The sequence below is a fragment of the Natator depressus genome, chromosome 7 (assembly GCF_965152275.1).
Source record: "Natator depressus isolate rNatDep1 chromosome 7, rNatDep2.hap1, whole genome shotgun sequence".
Taxonomy (NCBI): Eukaryota; Metazoa; Chordata; order Testudines; family Cheloniidae; genus Natator; species Natator depressus.
Genome location: NC_134240.1, coordinates 80,281,950 through 80,296,360, shown reverse-complemented (window position 1 = coordinate 80,296,360; position 14,411 = coordinate 80,281,950). Strand labels below are relative to the sequence as shown.

Here is a 14,411-nt window from a genome sequence, read left to right as displayed (position 1 = left end):
ATGCCTCACTTGTTCAGCAGAGTTCCTGCATTTTCCTGGAGTTATGCCTAGATAAAATGCCTTCCCACTGTGAGGATGGAGACACAGAGTCTTGTGGTGAAAGAGGTTCCATGTTGTTTGTTAAAATGCAGCTCAACCTATTCCTGTCCCTCTTCATTGCCAAAGAATGGCCTCTTGACAGGTGATGACAATCAACTTTGATGACACCTGGCTAGAGGCATCAGCTTGTCCTTTGTCTTCGAGGAACAGGTTTACCCACTCCCCATACTAGTCTGATAAATACATTTCAGTCATAATTTTAGTTTATGTTCATAATTTTACTTTATAATGGACCTTCGCAGGCAGAAGAGGATACAGGTATACCCTTTCCTGGGCAACATTCTAATCAGAGTCCCATCCAAGGAGGGGCTCGCTCAAGCGACTCAGTCACTGATCCAAATGTGGCAACAGCATAGATGTATAGTAAATTTCTGAGTCATCTTCAACAATCTCAGTGCTTCATTACAGTTGTTCAGCTATTGCATCTCCATAAGGTGCAGCAAGCTTTGTCTTGGGATTTGAACATTGTGCTGCTCAATGCCTTAATCCAGGTGCCCTTTGAACCTATGAAATCAAGAAGGTTGTCAGAGTAGGGAGCTTTTTCAGTTGATCCATCCTGCTGCAAGTTTCACAAAGATAAGGTGAATTTGAGAATGGATCCCACCTTTATTCCAAAAGTAGATTTGATTTTTCATTGAGCACAAGAGATCTCATTGCCTTCTTTTTGTCCACATCCGTCTCATCCAAAGGAGAAGCTATGGCATTAGCTGAATGTAAGGAGAGCTTTAAAGTTTTGTCTGAAAAGAACTGCATAAGAAAAACACCCTTACTGGTCTTATTTCATCCAAAAAAAAAAAAAGTACTAAGGCATCAGAATCATCAATCTCACAGTGGATATGCTGATGCATTGCTGAGGCATATAGAGCAAAACAATTCAAACCTCCAATGGGCACCAGAGCTCACTTAGTACAAGCGCTGGTGGCATCATGAGATGAGAAAGGGAGGTCTCTTATGATGAAATCTGTAAAGCTACAACATGGTCATCCCTGTATTCATTTACCAAGTTTTACAAGATATACACAGTATTCAGCTGATGCAGATGTTGACAGGCAAGTCTTGCACGCTGCAGTGCTTTCATAGAGTAGGGGAATCCTTTTCTCTCAGTGACATTATTTTGATCATTCCCTAGGAATTTTGTTACTGTTGAGAAAATCACACACTGAGGATCTATGGAGCTAGCCCTGAGAGAGAATTGGAGAATTTGTGATTGCTTACCTGACAATTTCCCCTTCTTTGAAGGGATAGGTCCATGGATCCAGACCTCCTGAAAAAGGGAGATCTTTTAAACTTATGGTTACAGTTCTCTGCAGTAGTAAAATTTTTCTTGCTGAGTATTATTTTTGCAAGGTGCTGATGCAGAACGAGAGATTCGGGTTTTTTGTTTCAGAGTCCAGAGTCCAGAGGGGCTAGCTTTGGAAGCGTCTTGAAACTGTGGGGGTCCCTGGAAAGTGGGGGTAGTCTTTTGTAGTCTTTTGTCAAGCATCCAGTCAACTTTTGGTTCTGTACTTTATGGCTACAGACAGGTGGTGACCCACATTGAGAATCTGTGCACTTACCACTTTGAAGAAGGGAAACTGCTCACTTAAACAACCACAAATTCTCCCATTTTATATTTTAGAGGTTAAAAATATTTTAAAAACTTTAAAAACTTAAAAATCACACACCTACTTTTTTTTTCAATAAAATTTTTGGAATATCTTAATGCAAGCAATACTTACTGATCCATTTCTTCTGTGCTAATTTCACCTTCAGATTCAGAAGAGGAGGCACCTGTGGAAGGGAAAAACATTTCACATGGAATCAAAATTTTCAGCAATTTGTCTAGCAAGTACGCAAACCTCCATTATTAGGGTTTCTTATATAGCCTTTTAAAATTAGGATTATAAAGTTAAAACAAACCAAAAGATTATGTGCAGTAAAAACGAAGTAATACAGTATACTGAATTAAATCCAACACTACTAATGATAAATCTTGGGCCAATACAGATTTGAAATGGGATGGATTCAAGTGAGGAAAACAGCATCTAAAGTGAATGTCTGGCTCGATGCCCCACAATTCCTCCTTAAAATGTCACTAATATCTAAATCTTTTGACTGTTCTATGCTCTGTGGCACATGCCTTTGGAAGTATTGTGTGGTCAAATAAGAGCTTATACTTAGATGTTTGGTATTACTATCACAAAAACATCAGGGACCTGTAACCACATCTAGTATTCTTCGGGTTACTGGTTCCTCCTCCAGCCACTGCCCATTTAGCACTGTTTTGGTAAGAGGAATCATAGCTCCATTTGTCAGTGGCCTGGTACTCAAGACAATATCTGACTCTGCTTCCCCTGTGATCAGAACCTGTTTTTTTCTTTGTGGTGCCTAGTAGAGAATGTCTCCACCTAGCGGTGTCTCCTATCCAATTCCAATTGTCTTTTATAAAAGCAGATTGTGGCCCAAATCTGGAGAGGTAGTAAGCGCCTGCTGAGTACCCACAACTCCCACTGTTTTAAGTGGGTGTTGCAGGTATTCAGCACTTCCCATGATTTGTCTCTTCATTGGCAAATTACAGAAACAGAGAGAGAATATCATTAAGGGACAGTTTGTGATACCTTTATATTGAGTAGTACCTTCCTCTGCAAACAGTCTCATTGAGTTTAATGGGAGTAGTCATGGTGTAAGATACACATTAGCAAGAGTAAGGATCTCACAATCTGGCCCTAAATACAGTAGCATGTACAAAATACATAGAAAATGGAACTACAGCAGGTTTTGCTAGGTTTGGCAATGTAATATTACATTGCCAAACCAAGTAGAAGGCACATATTTATATCCCATAAATACTCTTACAATTTAAATATTCAATTTTGGAACCAAATAGATACAAGGAAAAACTTTACTCCACATAAATATCAAAATGTATATTAAAATCAATATTCCCATTCCAGAGCAATTTTTAAAAATGTAATGATTGGAAGTAGTAAGATAAATAACTGAAAACTTGAAAATTATCTTTCCATTATATAAAAATAAGAGAATACACCCATGGAAATATATTATTACAATTAAAATGACTGAAAAAATAGAATAATGTTGTTATTCTATTACATTTTATGAGACTGAAATCACAAATGAAATTGGGGTAACAAGGTTTAAACTTTGCCTTTGACCCTTAGGACAGAGTTGAGTAAAGCGTTGGGATGAGCCATTAAAATAAACTAAGATTATAAGAGTCCTTTGTTAATTCAGGGCCTGAATCAACTGAAGAGCAATTAAGTTTACAAAAGAGGTGCCTCTTTATTCCCATAAACAATGAAAAGGCTCTAGTTAGGTGACCCTCATTCTATCTACACAGAAATGTAGATCCCAAAGTGAGACGTCTTTAACCAATCAGAACCCAATAAAGGGTTACTGTCTGCTTGATTGAAGGCCTCCCTGTTCTCTCCCGTGCAACCACAAATATTAAACTGCATGTTAATATTTTTGCACAATTTTATTTTGTTTTCCCATTTTTCTCCAAAATGTGGCTCACAAGGCTGAAACCAAGCAAAAGTGTAAATGTCTGAAATAGAAGGTAATTTTGCCCTACATGAGCTACAATACAAGAGTTACCTCGTACTGAGATTTCTTTATTGTCGGTAGTAGTGTTACAGCCAGTGTTTAGCCACTTAATAGTTTTTGGCACCAACAGCAGCTGACCAGTTAGGAGGGGAATAGTGCCAAACTAAGTTAGGTCATATAACTCACAATAAACACACACTCTTAACAAAAATATGACATAAAAACCCCTTCTGCTTAGAGTCTGGAAAGAGAGAGAGAGACCAAGATCCTATGAATTTCTTTTAAAACTTGTGAGGCCCTCCAGCTACTATGATAATGGGTCCAGTGTAAAAACCTAGCCATGATAGACAGAACTCACTTTAAGCTAAATGGCTTGGTTTTGGAACATAAGGATGGAAAATATGAGATATGGGGCTTAAATCTGAGAAAACAAATACATTCAGTTTCATTTACAGTACATATTATATGCAGATATAAGGATCAAAGTATGTGTTGGACTTGTTTGAATACAGCTACAAGTTGGGGATAACAGGTTAATCTCAGGCTACATTTCAGTTTTCCTTGTTGAAATAATCATTATTGCCAGAACTATCATATTCCTCAAATGTTTGTGCAACAAGTGCGAGAAAAACAGATTGATGGGGAATTAGACACATAGGTTGAGTTTTCTTTTTTCTAGTGTCTTCTGCAGTTTCCACGATATGCTATGCATCCGATGAAGTGAGCTGTAGCTCACGAAAGCTCATGCTCAAATAAACTGGTTAGTCTCTAAGGTGCCACAAGTACTCCTTTTCTTTTTTCTTTTTACGAATACAGACTAACACGGCTGTTACTCTGAAACCTTTTTTCTAGAGGAGCTACAGAAAAGAACTATAGAGCGGTATCACAATCTCAGCACTTTTAGTCCCTGATCTTATAATGAGATCTGCAAGAGGTCCTGGATCTGAGTTTGTTGCAGGCTCAAGGCTTAGTAAAAATGTATTTAAAGAGCAATAAGAATACCTATATAAAAGAACTTTCAGAGAGAAAATGATAAAATGTATTAATAGACTGGAATTGTTGACTTTCCGCTGATCAGCTGTGCAGCAAACCAGTAAATTTAGTGCTAGTAAATAAAACACATCTTTCTGTTTTTAAAGATTTATGATCAGTTCATTTTGCAAAGATTTATAATGTTACCTTCTATGTATATCTCTGCAGAAGTTGAGTCTGTCCCATAGATGTTTGAAGCAAAGCAAGAATAACGTCCGGTGTCCTCTTCAAAAGCTTCAACTATAATCAATGAGTGCAGATCTCCTGACTGGATAATGTGAATATCTGGTGAGTTTTCAAGCTCCTTTCCTTCACTGTACCACCTGCAAGGCAAGATTACAGTTTATCATAACAGAAACTTGACAACCAGAAGGCAGTTTAACAACAAAACAGATGGCTTATTGCCCTAAGCAGAGAGATACCTTAGGCAAATTAAACTGACAGTTGAAAGAATAAACCGTTGATTGTTTTTGGAACACATAATTAGAGCAATTAATAGAGTTACAATCTGTAGAGTACTTATATCTATTAACATACTAGTTTATGTCAGACAACAAAGAGGTATTTTTCCAGGTATAGGGATCTCACTGCTAACATGACAGGGGAAGAGAATAGAGTCCTAATTTGAATTCAGCTTCAGTTTCTCATTACGTCATATGAATTACATTAGATTTACTTCAAAAACATTATGTAATGTACAAATGTACATTAGTTTTTGGACATATAGAAAAATCTAATCTCAAACTTTCAAGCATCTCTTGACTGACTCCATTTCACTAGCTTGTTTACGTAAGTATCTTATCATTCAAATAGCATACCTTTCTGATAGCTGTTACGTGTGGCCTGGGGATTGGAAAGATTGACTGGATCACTGTACAGTAGTAAAGATTGTTATTCTTCCTTGTTTTTTGTTGTGGTATCCATGTTTCTGGTACATGTGTTTAACAACTTTTTAAAAAGATCAATGCAGTTATGAAAGTCCAAGAGGGAGCAGATAAGATGGGTTACTCTGTGTGGGCCAAAGGAGGTGGCGCCTCATCTGCCTTTCCAGCACAGCTAGGCCCAACCCATAAAGTTCAGATCCAGATCTGAACTCATCCAAAGTTTGGGAGTGTTCAGGTCTGGTGTTTTAGTTCAGACCCATCTGTACTTGCCTGGTATAAATTCCTGATATAGAAATTTCTCTTAAACTTCATCCCTGTAAAATGTCATGTTCAGCTTGGAACAAAGTAAAGAAAAGGACTGGAATTTAATTTAACATGACTCTTTACATTGTCATGTGTTGCTGCATATTTGTGACCACTTGATGATTACATTTATAAGGTTAATGTTTATATCCCAAGGAAAAGACGCTTTCTTCCACATTATAAGACATCTCCATGGACAAGTCTTCTCAGGGGCAGATGGCCATTCAGGCAGCTGGACCCTAAATTCTTCTCTAGGTCCTGTTGCTCCATTTGCCTTTTAACCCTCATTTAGATGCTGCAGATTACACTGGGTGTGAACCTGAAATCCCAAATCCAATTTCTCATGTGGAAACAGGGATTTCACAGCATTTCGTTAGACACTTAGAGATATCAATTCTCTTCAGCATTTCAAAGAGCCAATGCAGTAGAAGATGCAGGAAACAAAGGAGCATGTCTAGATTTTGTTCGAAAAGCAGCACCTCAGAAGGCAGCTCCATGAGATAGGCAATCTCAGCACCAATCAGCTCACCCTTACGCAAACAAGCTGGAGGAGAGAGGAGGTCATCCTGCTGCCCTGTAATGATGTGGAGGGAATGATGGACGAAGGTAAAAAGCAGCTGGGTTTCACTCCAAAGCAAAACTCAGATTGATGGAGGGTGGGGAGAAGGAAAGGTACTATGGTTTATTGAAGTCAGGAATTAAAAGTTCTGGGTAAAGTGCAGAAGCATCTGTTTTTAGATATTGAACTAAACTAATTCTGAACTATAAACCTTTTGAGGTCTGTCCAGTTTATCCAGCCCAACGGTTTCCACGTATATGCAATACTGTTTCTTACAAGCAATAGTTGTATTTTCTGTTTTCTGCCATTTTTCTAATTAACTCAAAGAAATAATTAAGACTGGTTGAGTAAAGTATTCAGTGGATATTATTCAGTGAATTCTGATTTTTTTCAAATACATTTGATTGTCAAATAACATAATTCCCTGAAAATATGCACCTAGTGTGCAGTGGCAGTCAAAAAAGCTAACAGAATGCTACGGGACCGTTGCTCAGGCATCAATGTTCCCTTTAATTTTTTACATTCATGCACAGAATGAATTTTGTTATGTGACCAATATGAAGGTGATGTGTCAATAACAAAATTCATGTGGTGAGGGCGGGGCTGAGGGGTTCGGAGTGTGGGAGGGGGCTCAGGGCTGGGGCAGAGGGTTGGGGTGCGGGGGGGTGAGGTCTCTGGCTGGGGGTGCAGCATCTGGGGCAGGGCCGGGGATGAGGGGATAGGGGTGTGGGAGGGGGCTCAGGGTTGAGGTAGGGGGTTAGGATATGGAAGGGGGTTCGGGCTCTGGGCTGGGGGTGTGGGCTCTAGACTGGGGCTGAGGATGAGGGGTTTGGGGTGCAGGAGGGGGGGTTTAGGCTGGGGGTGGGGCCGAGGGATTTGGTGTGTGGGAGAGGGCTGTGGGTTGAGGCAGGGGGTTAGGACATGGAAGAGGGGCTCTGGGCTGGGGGTGTGGGCTCTGGGCTGGCACCAGGGATGAGGGGTTTGGTGTGCAGGGGGGGGGGTCTACGCTGGGGGGTGGGGCCGAGGGATTTGGTGTGTGGGAGGGGACTTCGGGTTGAGGCAGGGGGTTGGGATGTGGGAGGGGTTGAGGGCTCTGGCTGGGGGTGCGGGCTCTGGGATGGGGTTGGGGATGAGGGGTTTGGGGTTCATGAGGGGGCTCATGGTGTGGGGGGGACTTAGAGCTGGGCAGGGGGTTGGGGCGTGGGCTTACTTCAGGCGGCTCCTGGTCAGTGGCACAGCAGGGCTAAGGCAGGCTCCCCACCTGTCCTGGCTCCGTGCTGCCCCCCGGAAGTGGCCAGCAGGTCCAACACCTAGGTGGTGGGGGTCGGGGGGGGTCGGGGGGCAGGAGGCTCCGCATGCTGCTCTCGCCCGCAGGCACCGCCCCCAGGTCCTATTGGCTGGTGTGGCTGGTGTGGCTGGCCGCAGAGCTGGGGCTGCTCCAGCAGTGGCTGGTGAGGCTGACTGCGGGGCTACACGAGCGGCTGGCTGCAGAGCTGCTCCAGCAGCAGCTGGTGTGGTGTCTCCAGGTCTGCCTGAGCTGCTGGCCCCAGGGCCAGCTGCTTGGGAAGCCCTGGGGTCAGCCACACCAGCCACTGCAGAAGTCACAGAGGTCTCAGGAAGTCACGGAAACTCTGACTTCTGTGATCTCCATGACAGACACGGAGCCCTACTGATTGAGGTCTATATAATCATGAATGGCATGGAAAAAGTGAATAAGGAAGTGTCATTTACCCCTTTCACATAACAGAAGAGCCAGGGGCACCCATTGAAATTAATAGGCAGCAGGTTTAAACCAAAGGGAAGTACTTTTTCACACTACTCACAGTCAACCTGTGGAATTCATTGCCAGGGATGGTGTGAAGGCCAAAAGTATAACTGGGTTCAAAAAAGAATTAGATAAGATAATGGAGAATAGGTCCATCAATGGCTATTAGCTAATATGATCATGGATGCAAGCTCATGCTCCAGATGTCCCTAAACCTCCAAAAGCTGGACTGGATCACGCAAAATTGCCCTGTTCTGTTCATTCCCTCTGAAGCATCTCGCATTGGCCACTGTCAAAGACAGGATACTGAGCTAGACGGATCATTTGTCTGACCCAGTATGATTGTTCTTATGATTTAACTCTTCACCCAGCTCTAGAAATAATTCAACTAAGTAAAAGCTATATACAAGCCACTGAGCACAAGCAAATATTATCAAAGAACTGGCAAGTAAAACTATATTACAGCAAATTTAAATTCATTGTAGAAAACCTTAGGAAAGACTTTCAAACAATAAACTATACTGTGCTTGCACAGTGTGTCTTAGCACACATCATGAGGGTCAGATCATTAAGAATTTGTTTGTACCTCAGATCTTTAAGAATATGACTAAACAAATAAAATTGCTTACATTTAACACTTTAGTTGCATTAGCATGTTGGAAGTACTGCATTTCAGATCAGTTTGGGGTGTATATCAGACAGTATATAAACTCTGGATCCCCAAAAGATCTTCCTGAGAAAAGAAGAGTAAGCAGCCTATACCATTGAAAGATGAACTCTAACAGAATTATGTGCAGACTGATAAGTGAGGCCTGAGGGAGCTCTGTAACAAACACAGCACGATAGGCACGCAGGAAGAAGTGGAACTTCAATATTTATTACATAACTGAGATGCAAACTAGTTACTATTTGTGCCCCATAAATCCTAAAAGCCTAATGTGAGGACAGGGTATATTCCCTATTATTTTGAATAAGACATAGTATAAGTTATACCTGTCCAATTAATTGACTTTGAGTGTTCAGTCCTGGAACTTGTAAACTCTATCTATTCTGCAGGGGAGTTTCTGCCTTGCAGAGTGAACTCAATTGCCTACCACACTGGCATCCTGTTAGAAAGACACTCCTTTATAACCGCAGAGTAGGATTTCAAGGCTGAATGACTGTATGTATCAGTTTTGTGCCTTTAAGTGTCAGTTTTACCTATCCACTTTCACAAATTACTAGCCTCTACTGTAACAAGCACTATAAACTGATTTAATGAATAAGTACTTACAAATTTAAAACCACCAATTACAACTGACAAATATGTAAGCATATATAAAGAAAAGACCCCTGTAACATAATTTTGTTACAACAGACTGAGAATAGAGAGAACTTTGACATATACTCAATTTTCACTTCCTAAATTTTTCACAGATGAAATACAGATTTGCTTATGTGAAATATATTCACATTGTTTTTGTGAAATTTTGCCATTGAGAAAATGGCAACATTTTATGCTCACAACCCTGATCTCTTAGTTGGTCATCATCTAGGGAAGACTTGGATCACATTCCTGTATCCCTTCCAGTCCTGCTTTGCTCATTTTCTAGGTCTTCAACTCTTGGGTGGGCAAAATTAGATGCCCTGGCATGTTTTTTCAGTCAGCAATTTGACCAGGACAGAGCTGTGATCCAATATACTGTATTTCATAGCAACCACTGATGCTGCCTCTAAGCTTCATGGACCTTGTTAAATATGTTTCAAAACACTTCTTAAAAACTATGTTATTGGAAGCCAAATTCAGTAGTGAGGAGCTCAGTCAGAAGTTTACAAAATACCATTATCTGCAATCGTTATTATAAAAGGAGCAGAGACAGTTACACATTCCTTAAAAAGCCAAATGGACTATAGAAAATTTCCAAAATGGCCAAAGAGACAAATCTTCAAAATTAGTATAAAAAGACAAAGGCAGGGGACTGAAAATAAAGAAGCTTCAAAAGAAGCCTCTCTTTTAAAGGACTGATTGGGCAGCCTAGTACTATAGCTATTCTACTGGCTACAGTAAGATTATATGGTTCTTTGCTGTGTGTGTGTGTGTGTTTGTGTATGACAAAGCACAGACAAAGCAAGAAACACTAAAATGGAAAGGCTATATGTGCTCCTTCTGATCAACTTTTTGAATAAAATTCTATTGGGGTAGGTTGGAATTTATTCTTCATTCCATTGTTTGTCAAGTGTATTTTCATGTAAACCATTTCTTCCTATTAACTTGCATGAATGCAGTCTTCTGTTACAGAGCACTACAGATGACAATGTATAACTCAGTTACTGCTGTTCTTTCCTCTGCAGTTACTATTTCTCTCATCCCTTCAAAATGAGCAGCATAAGTTAGTAAAGTAAACTTCAACTTATGCTTCAGACATAGGCTCAGTTTTCCCAAGTAGTATATTTTTAATCACTACTTCCATCTTACTTAAAGTTCGTACACTAATTATTTTGAGATTACAGAAACAAAACCCAAAAAGATCAAGAGTACAATATGCCCTTGTAATTTTTATAAATAAAACGTATGCTTTTACACCAATAGTCCTCTCCTCACTACCACAAATTGTAAAATAACATTTTAGGAAATGTTTTAGTAGGATTTTTCATCCATCATATAAAATGTCAGATTGTGATATAATCCTTATTAATGAACATTTTATTCTTACCATTGAAATACTGTCCATGGCAGCAATGAAATGTTAGTTATAAAAGGAGTACTGACACTGAGATACGTGGCGTGACTAAAGTATCAATACTCTCTGTCACTGACATTTTATTCCTGCCACAAATTGTGGTGATAGTTCCACTACACAAGTCAGATTCACATGAAGCCCAACCAGCATCAAACACTTATGGCCAAATTCATCTCTGGCATAACTCCACTGACTTGAATGGAGTTATATCAAAGACAAGTTTGGCCCTATGGCTTAAAGAAATAAAAACCAATAAATGAGTTTTTATTAAACTCAGAAATATTTTTCAACTTAATGGAGATTATATGACTTTTAAATTTAACTACAAATTAATCAATCACAGATTTATTTTCTTAAACAAAGCAGTGCTCAAATGAACCTTTTTTAGCTATCTGTGTGTATGTTAAAGAGTGCTCTCATAGAAATTTCATGACATGCAGCCTGTTTATAGCACTTCAAATCCTCATGACACTTACAGAATGGTTGTGTGTGCCAAATCATGCAATGTGATTCATAAGTAAAATTAACTTAGCAGAGATGAGCCAAACAGTTTGGAAAAAATTTAGACCCCTCTTAGCCTGAGCGGATAAGGAGGGGCCATCTGCCACCAATACGAAGGATGTATGTTATACCTACTACTTTAGTAATTAAAAAAAAAAAGAGAGATGCCGAAGGAAGCATGGAGAGAAGTCCTCACAACCTTTAGCTCCATGAAAAGAATTTAACGGTCCTCACCCCAAATACCTATTGTATATCTGACCTGTAGCTAAAGTAAATGTGACTCACTGTTTCAGAGTTTTTTGGGGGCAGGGGTTAAATTGTAATTCAAATTAACTTTTTAAACTATACATGCTTTGGAGCAAGGCAGTCGTTTTCTATGTGTTCATGCAATGCCTTGTACAATGAAGCTGCATCTTGGGTGGCCTCTAGGTGCTACCTCAACATAAATGTTAAATAATAATAAGCTAAGTGTTTCTCTCTAGCTGTGAACTCAGTTTTGGGGTCAGTATAACCAGATATTGTGTTGTCATTCTTTGATTTTTCCTTTTTTTATGGCATTGCATAAAACTGATATAAAATAAAAGGGATAAAGTTTGGATACATTGAAATGTCTTTGTAGATAAGCTTAACCAACTTCACCTAGTGATGTGCTTAATTTCTTAAATCTTCCTGAGGCATTTGGCATTGCCTCATTTGCCACCTGTGGGCTTATTTACACTACATTTTACACACAACCATCTTTACATTAAGCCCTGGTTGCCTCAAAGGTTTGGATGGGTCTGGATAAGTATCCAAATCAAAACAATCAAATCTTCAGAGGCTCACTTACCACTATTTTAAATCAGCTTCTTGTGCCACCCATCTTTCTGTCCCTCACTGATTACCCACAAATACTTGCCCAATTGTTTGCCCACACTACTTTACCCACACTACTTTACCATTTACACCCGTTTGCTGGCCCAGTTCCACCCAACATGATTTACACTACTATTTACATTACCATTGAATTTGTTCCATAGTGTTTTATTTTTCAATTTGACTTATGAATGTCAGACATATCCAAATTCCAATCATGGACTTCTGCTCTTTTTGTATTTCACCTAGTATCTAAACTTCTTATCTCTGTAACATCATCTGACCTCCACCCATTCAATGTGGTGCTTGGTCCCCCTCTAATGGTGGTTGCTGGGCTACAGATATAGGTTGATAGGTCTGCTGCAGCATTGGTTGACAGAGCAGGATCTTTTAGCTCAGGCAGTAGAGGCTCATACTTTTATATGAGGTCCTGGGTTCATTCCTTATTGGGTCCTGAGATCCTGGGTTCATTCCTTATTGATGATGATCCACAAAGGGGCACTGTGTTACACCTTAAAAATGGCTTTCCTGTCCCTGGATGGCTGTTGTCCAAGTTTCAGAGAGAACTCCTGCAGAAGACACTGAGTGGGATTGGTTTGGCCAGTTCTGTAGTTTGTAATTTTTAGTAATTACAGTTACATAATTAACATTAAAATACAGTAAATTATTTAATTTAATTTTGCAAGTCTCTATGTTACTTCCACTAAGTGTAAGAGTTCTCATTTAGAAAGAAAAATTACAATATTATAAATGCAACATTAAAATATAGATACAAAAATGTATCTATATACAACTTATCTATGTAAGTGTATCTATATATAACGTATGTATCTATAAATACATATATATATATATTTATATATATAAGCGTATCTATATACAACTTATACAAATCCATGGTATGCCCACATCTTGAATACTGCGTACAGATGTGGTCTCCTCATCTCAAAAAAGATATACTGGCATTAGAAAAGGTTCAGAGAAGGGCAACTAAAATGATTAGGGGTTTGGAACGGGTCCCATATGAGGAGAGATTAAAGAGGTTAGGATTTTCAGCTTGGAAAAGAGGAGACTAAGCGGGGATATGATAGAGGTATATAAAATCATGAGTGGAGAAAGTGAATAAGGAAACCTTAATTACTTGTTCCCATAATATAAGAACTGGGGGCCATCAAATGAAATTAATGGGCAGCAGGTTTAAAACAAATAAAAGGAAGTTCTTCTTCACACAGCGCACAGTCAACCTGTGGAATTCCTTGCCTGAGGAGGTTGTGAAGGCTAGGACTATAACAGGTTTTGAAAGAGAGCTGGATAAATTCATGGAGGTCAAGTCCATTAATGGCTATTAGTCAGGATGGATAAGGAATGGTGTCCCTGGCCTCTGTTTGTCAGAGGGTGGAGGTGGATGGCAGGAGAGAGATCACTTGATCATTGCCTGTTAGGTTCGCTCCCTCTGGGGCACCTGGTGTTGGCCGCTGTCGGTAGACAGGATACTTGTCTGACCCAATATGGCCATTCTTATGATCTTATGTTAAAAATATCAGTTAAGTCCTTTGTTATAACAAGTACAAAATATTCTTACAATGCCACTTTTACAAACAGTGAGTCAAGTGCTGAACAAACAGAGTGTAAAGAAACTTGATCATTTACAGGGAGTAACTGGATTATTAACCCTTTTCCTTGAAGTAAACAAACAGTGAGCTGTAGCTCATGAAAGCTGATGCTCAAATAAATTTGTTAGTCTCTAAGGTGCCACAAGTACTCCTTTTCTTTTTGCCAATACAGACTAACACGGCTGCTATTCTGAAACAGTTTCATGTTATACAAGTGTAAAACTTGAAAATGGAAAGGAGAAATGACACTGCAGCAAAGCCTAGGTTTTCATCACATTGCACTCTATTTCCACATGTAGTAACTGAAACTTATAACCAGAAACACAATGAACAAGTCACTGCACATGGAATTAACCACATACAGTGTGGCACTGTCAAATCAGGTACAAATACATGACAGTATGTCAATACAATTAAAAAATAAGAGAGATATGTTCAAAAGCGACTCACACCTGAGACAAGGAGATTGTCTACACAATGAGTTAGCGTACAGCAAGCCAGGATGTGAATCTACAGTGCACGACCTTGTTGCAT

The 14,411-nt window shown here is 39.6% G+C and overlaps 1 protein-coding gene across 1 annotated transcript in view; it reads right to left on the bottom strand.

Moving 5' to 3' along the window:
• The window catches only part of MYPN (myopalladin), a 136,408-nt gene that overhangs the window by 78,094 nt on the left and 43,903 nt on the right, over nt 1-14,411 (bottom strand). The window contains exons 3-4 of the mRNA XM_074958881.1: nt 4,825-5,000; nt 1,818-1,869 (exon numbers count right to left, since the gene is read on the bottom strand). Of these exons, the coding sequence (XP_074814982.1) occupies nt 1,818-1,869; nt 4,825-5,000 (228 nt within the window). The remainder of the gene's footprint in view (nt 1-1,817; nt 1,870-4,824; nt 5,001-14,411) is intronic.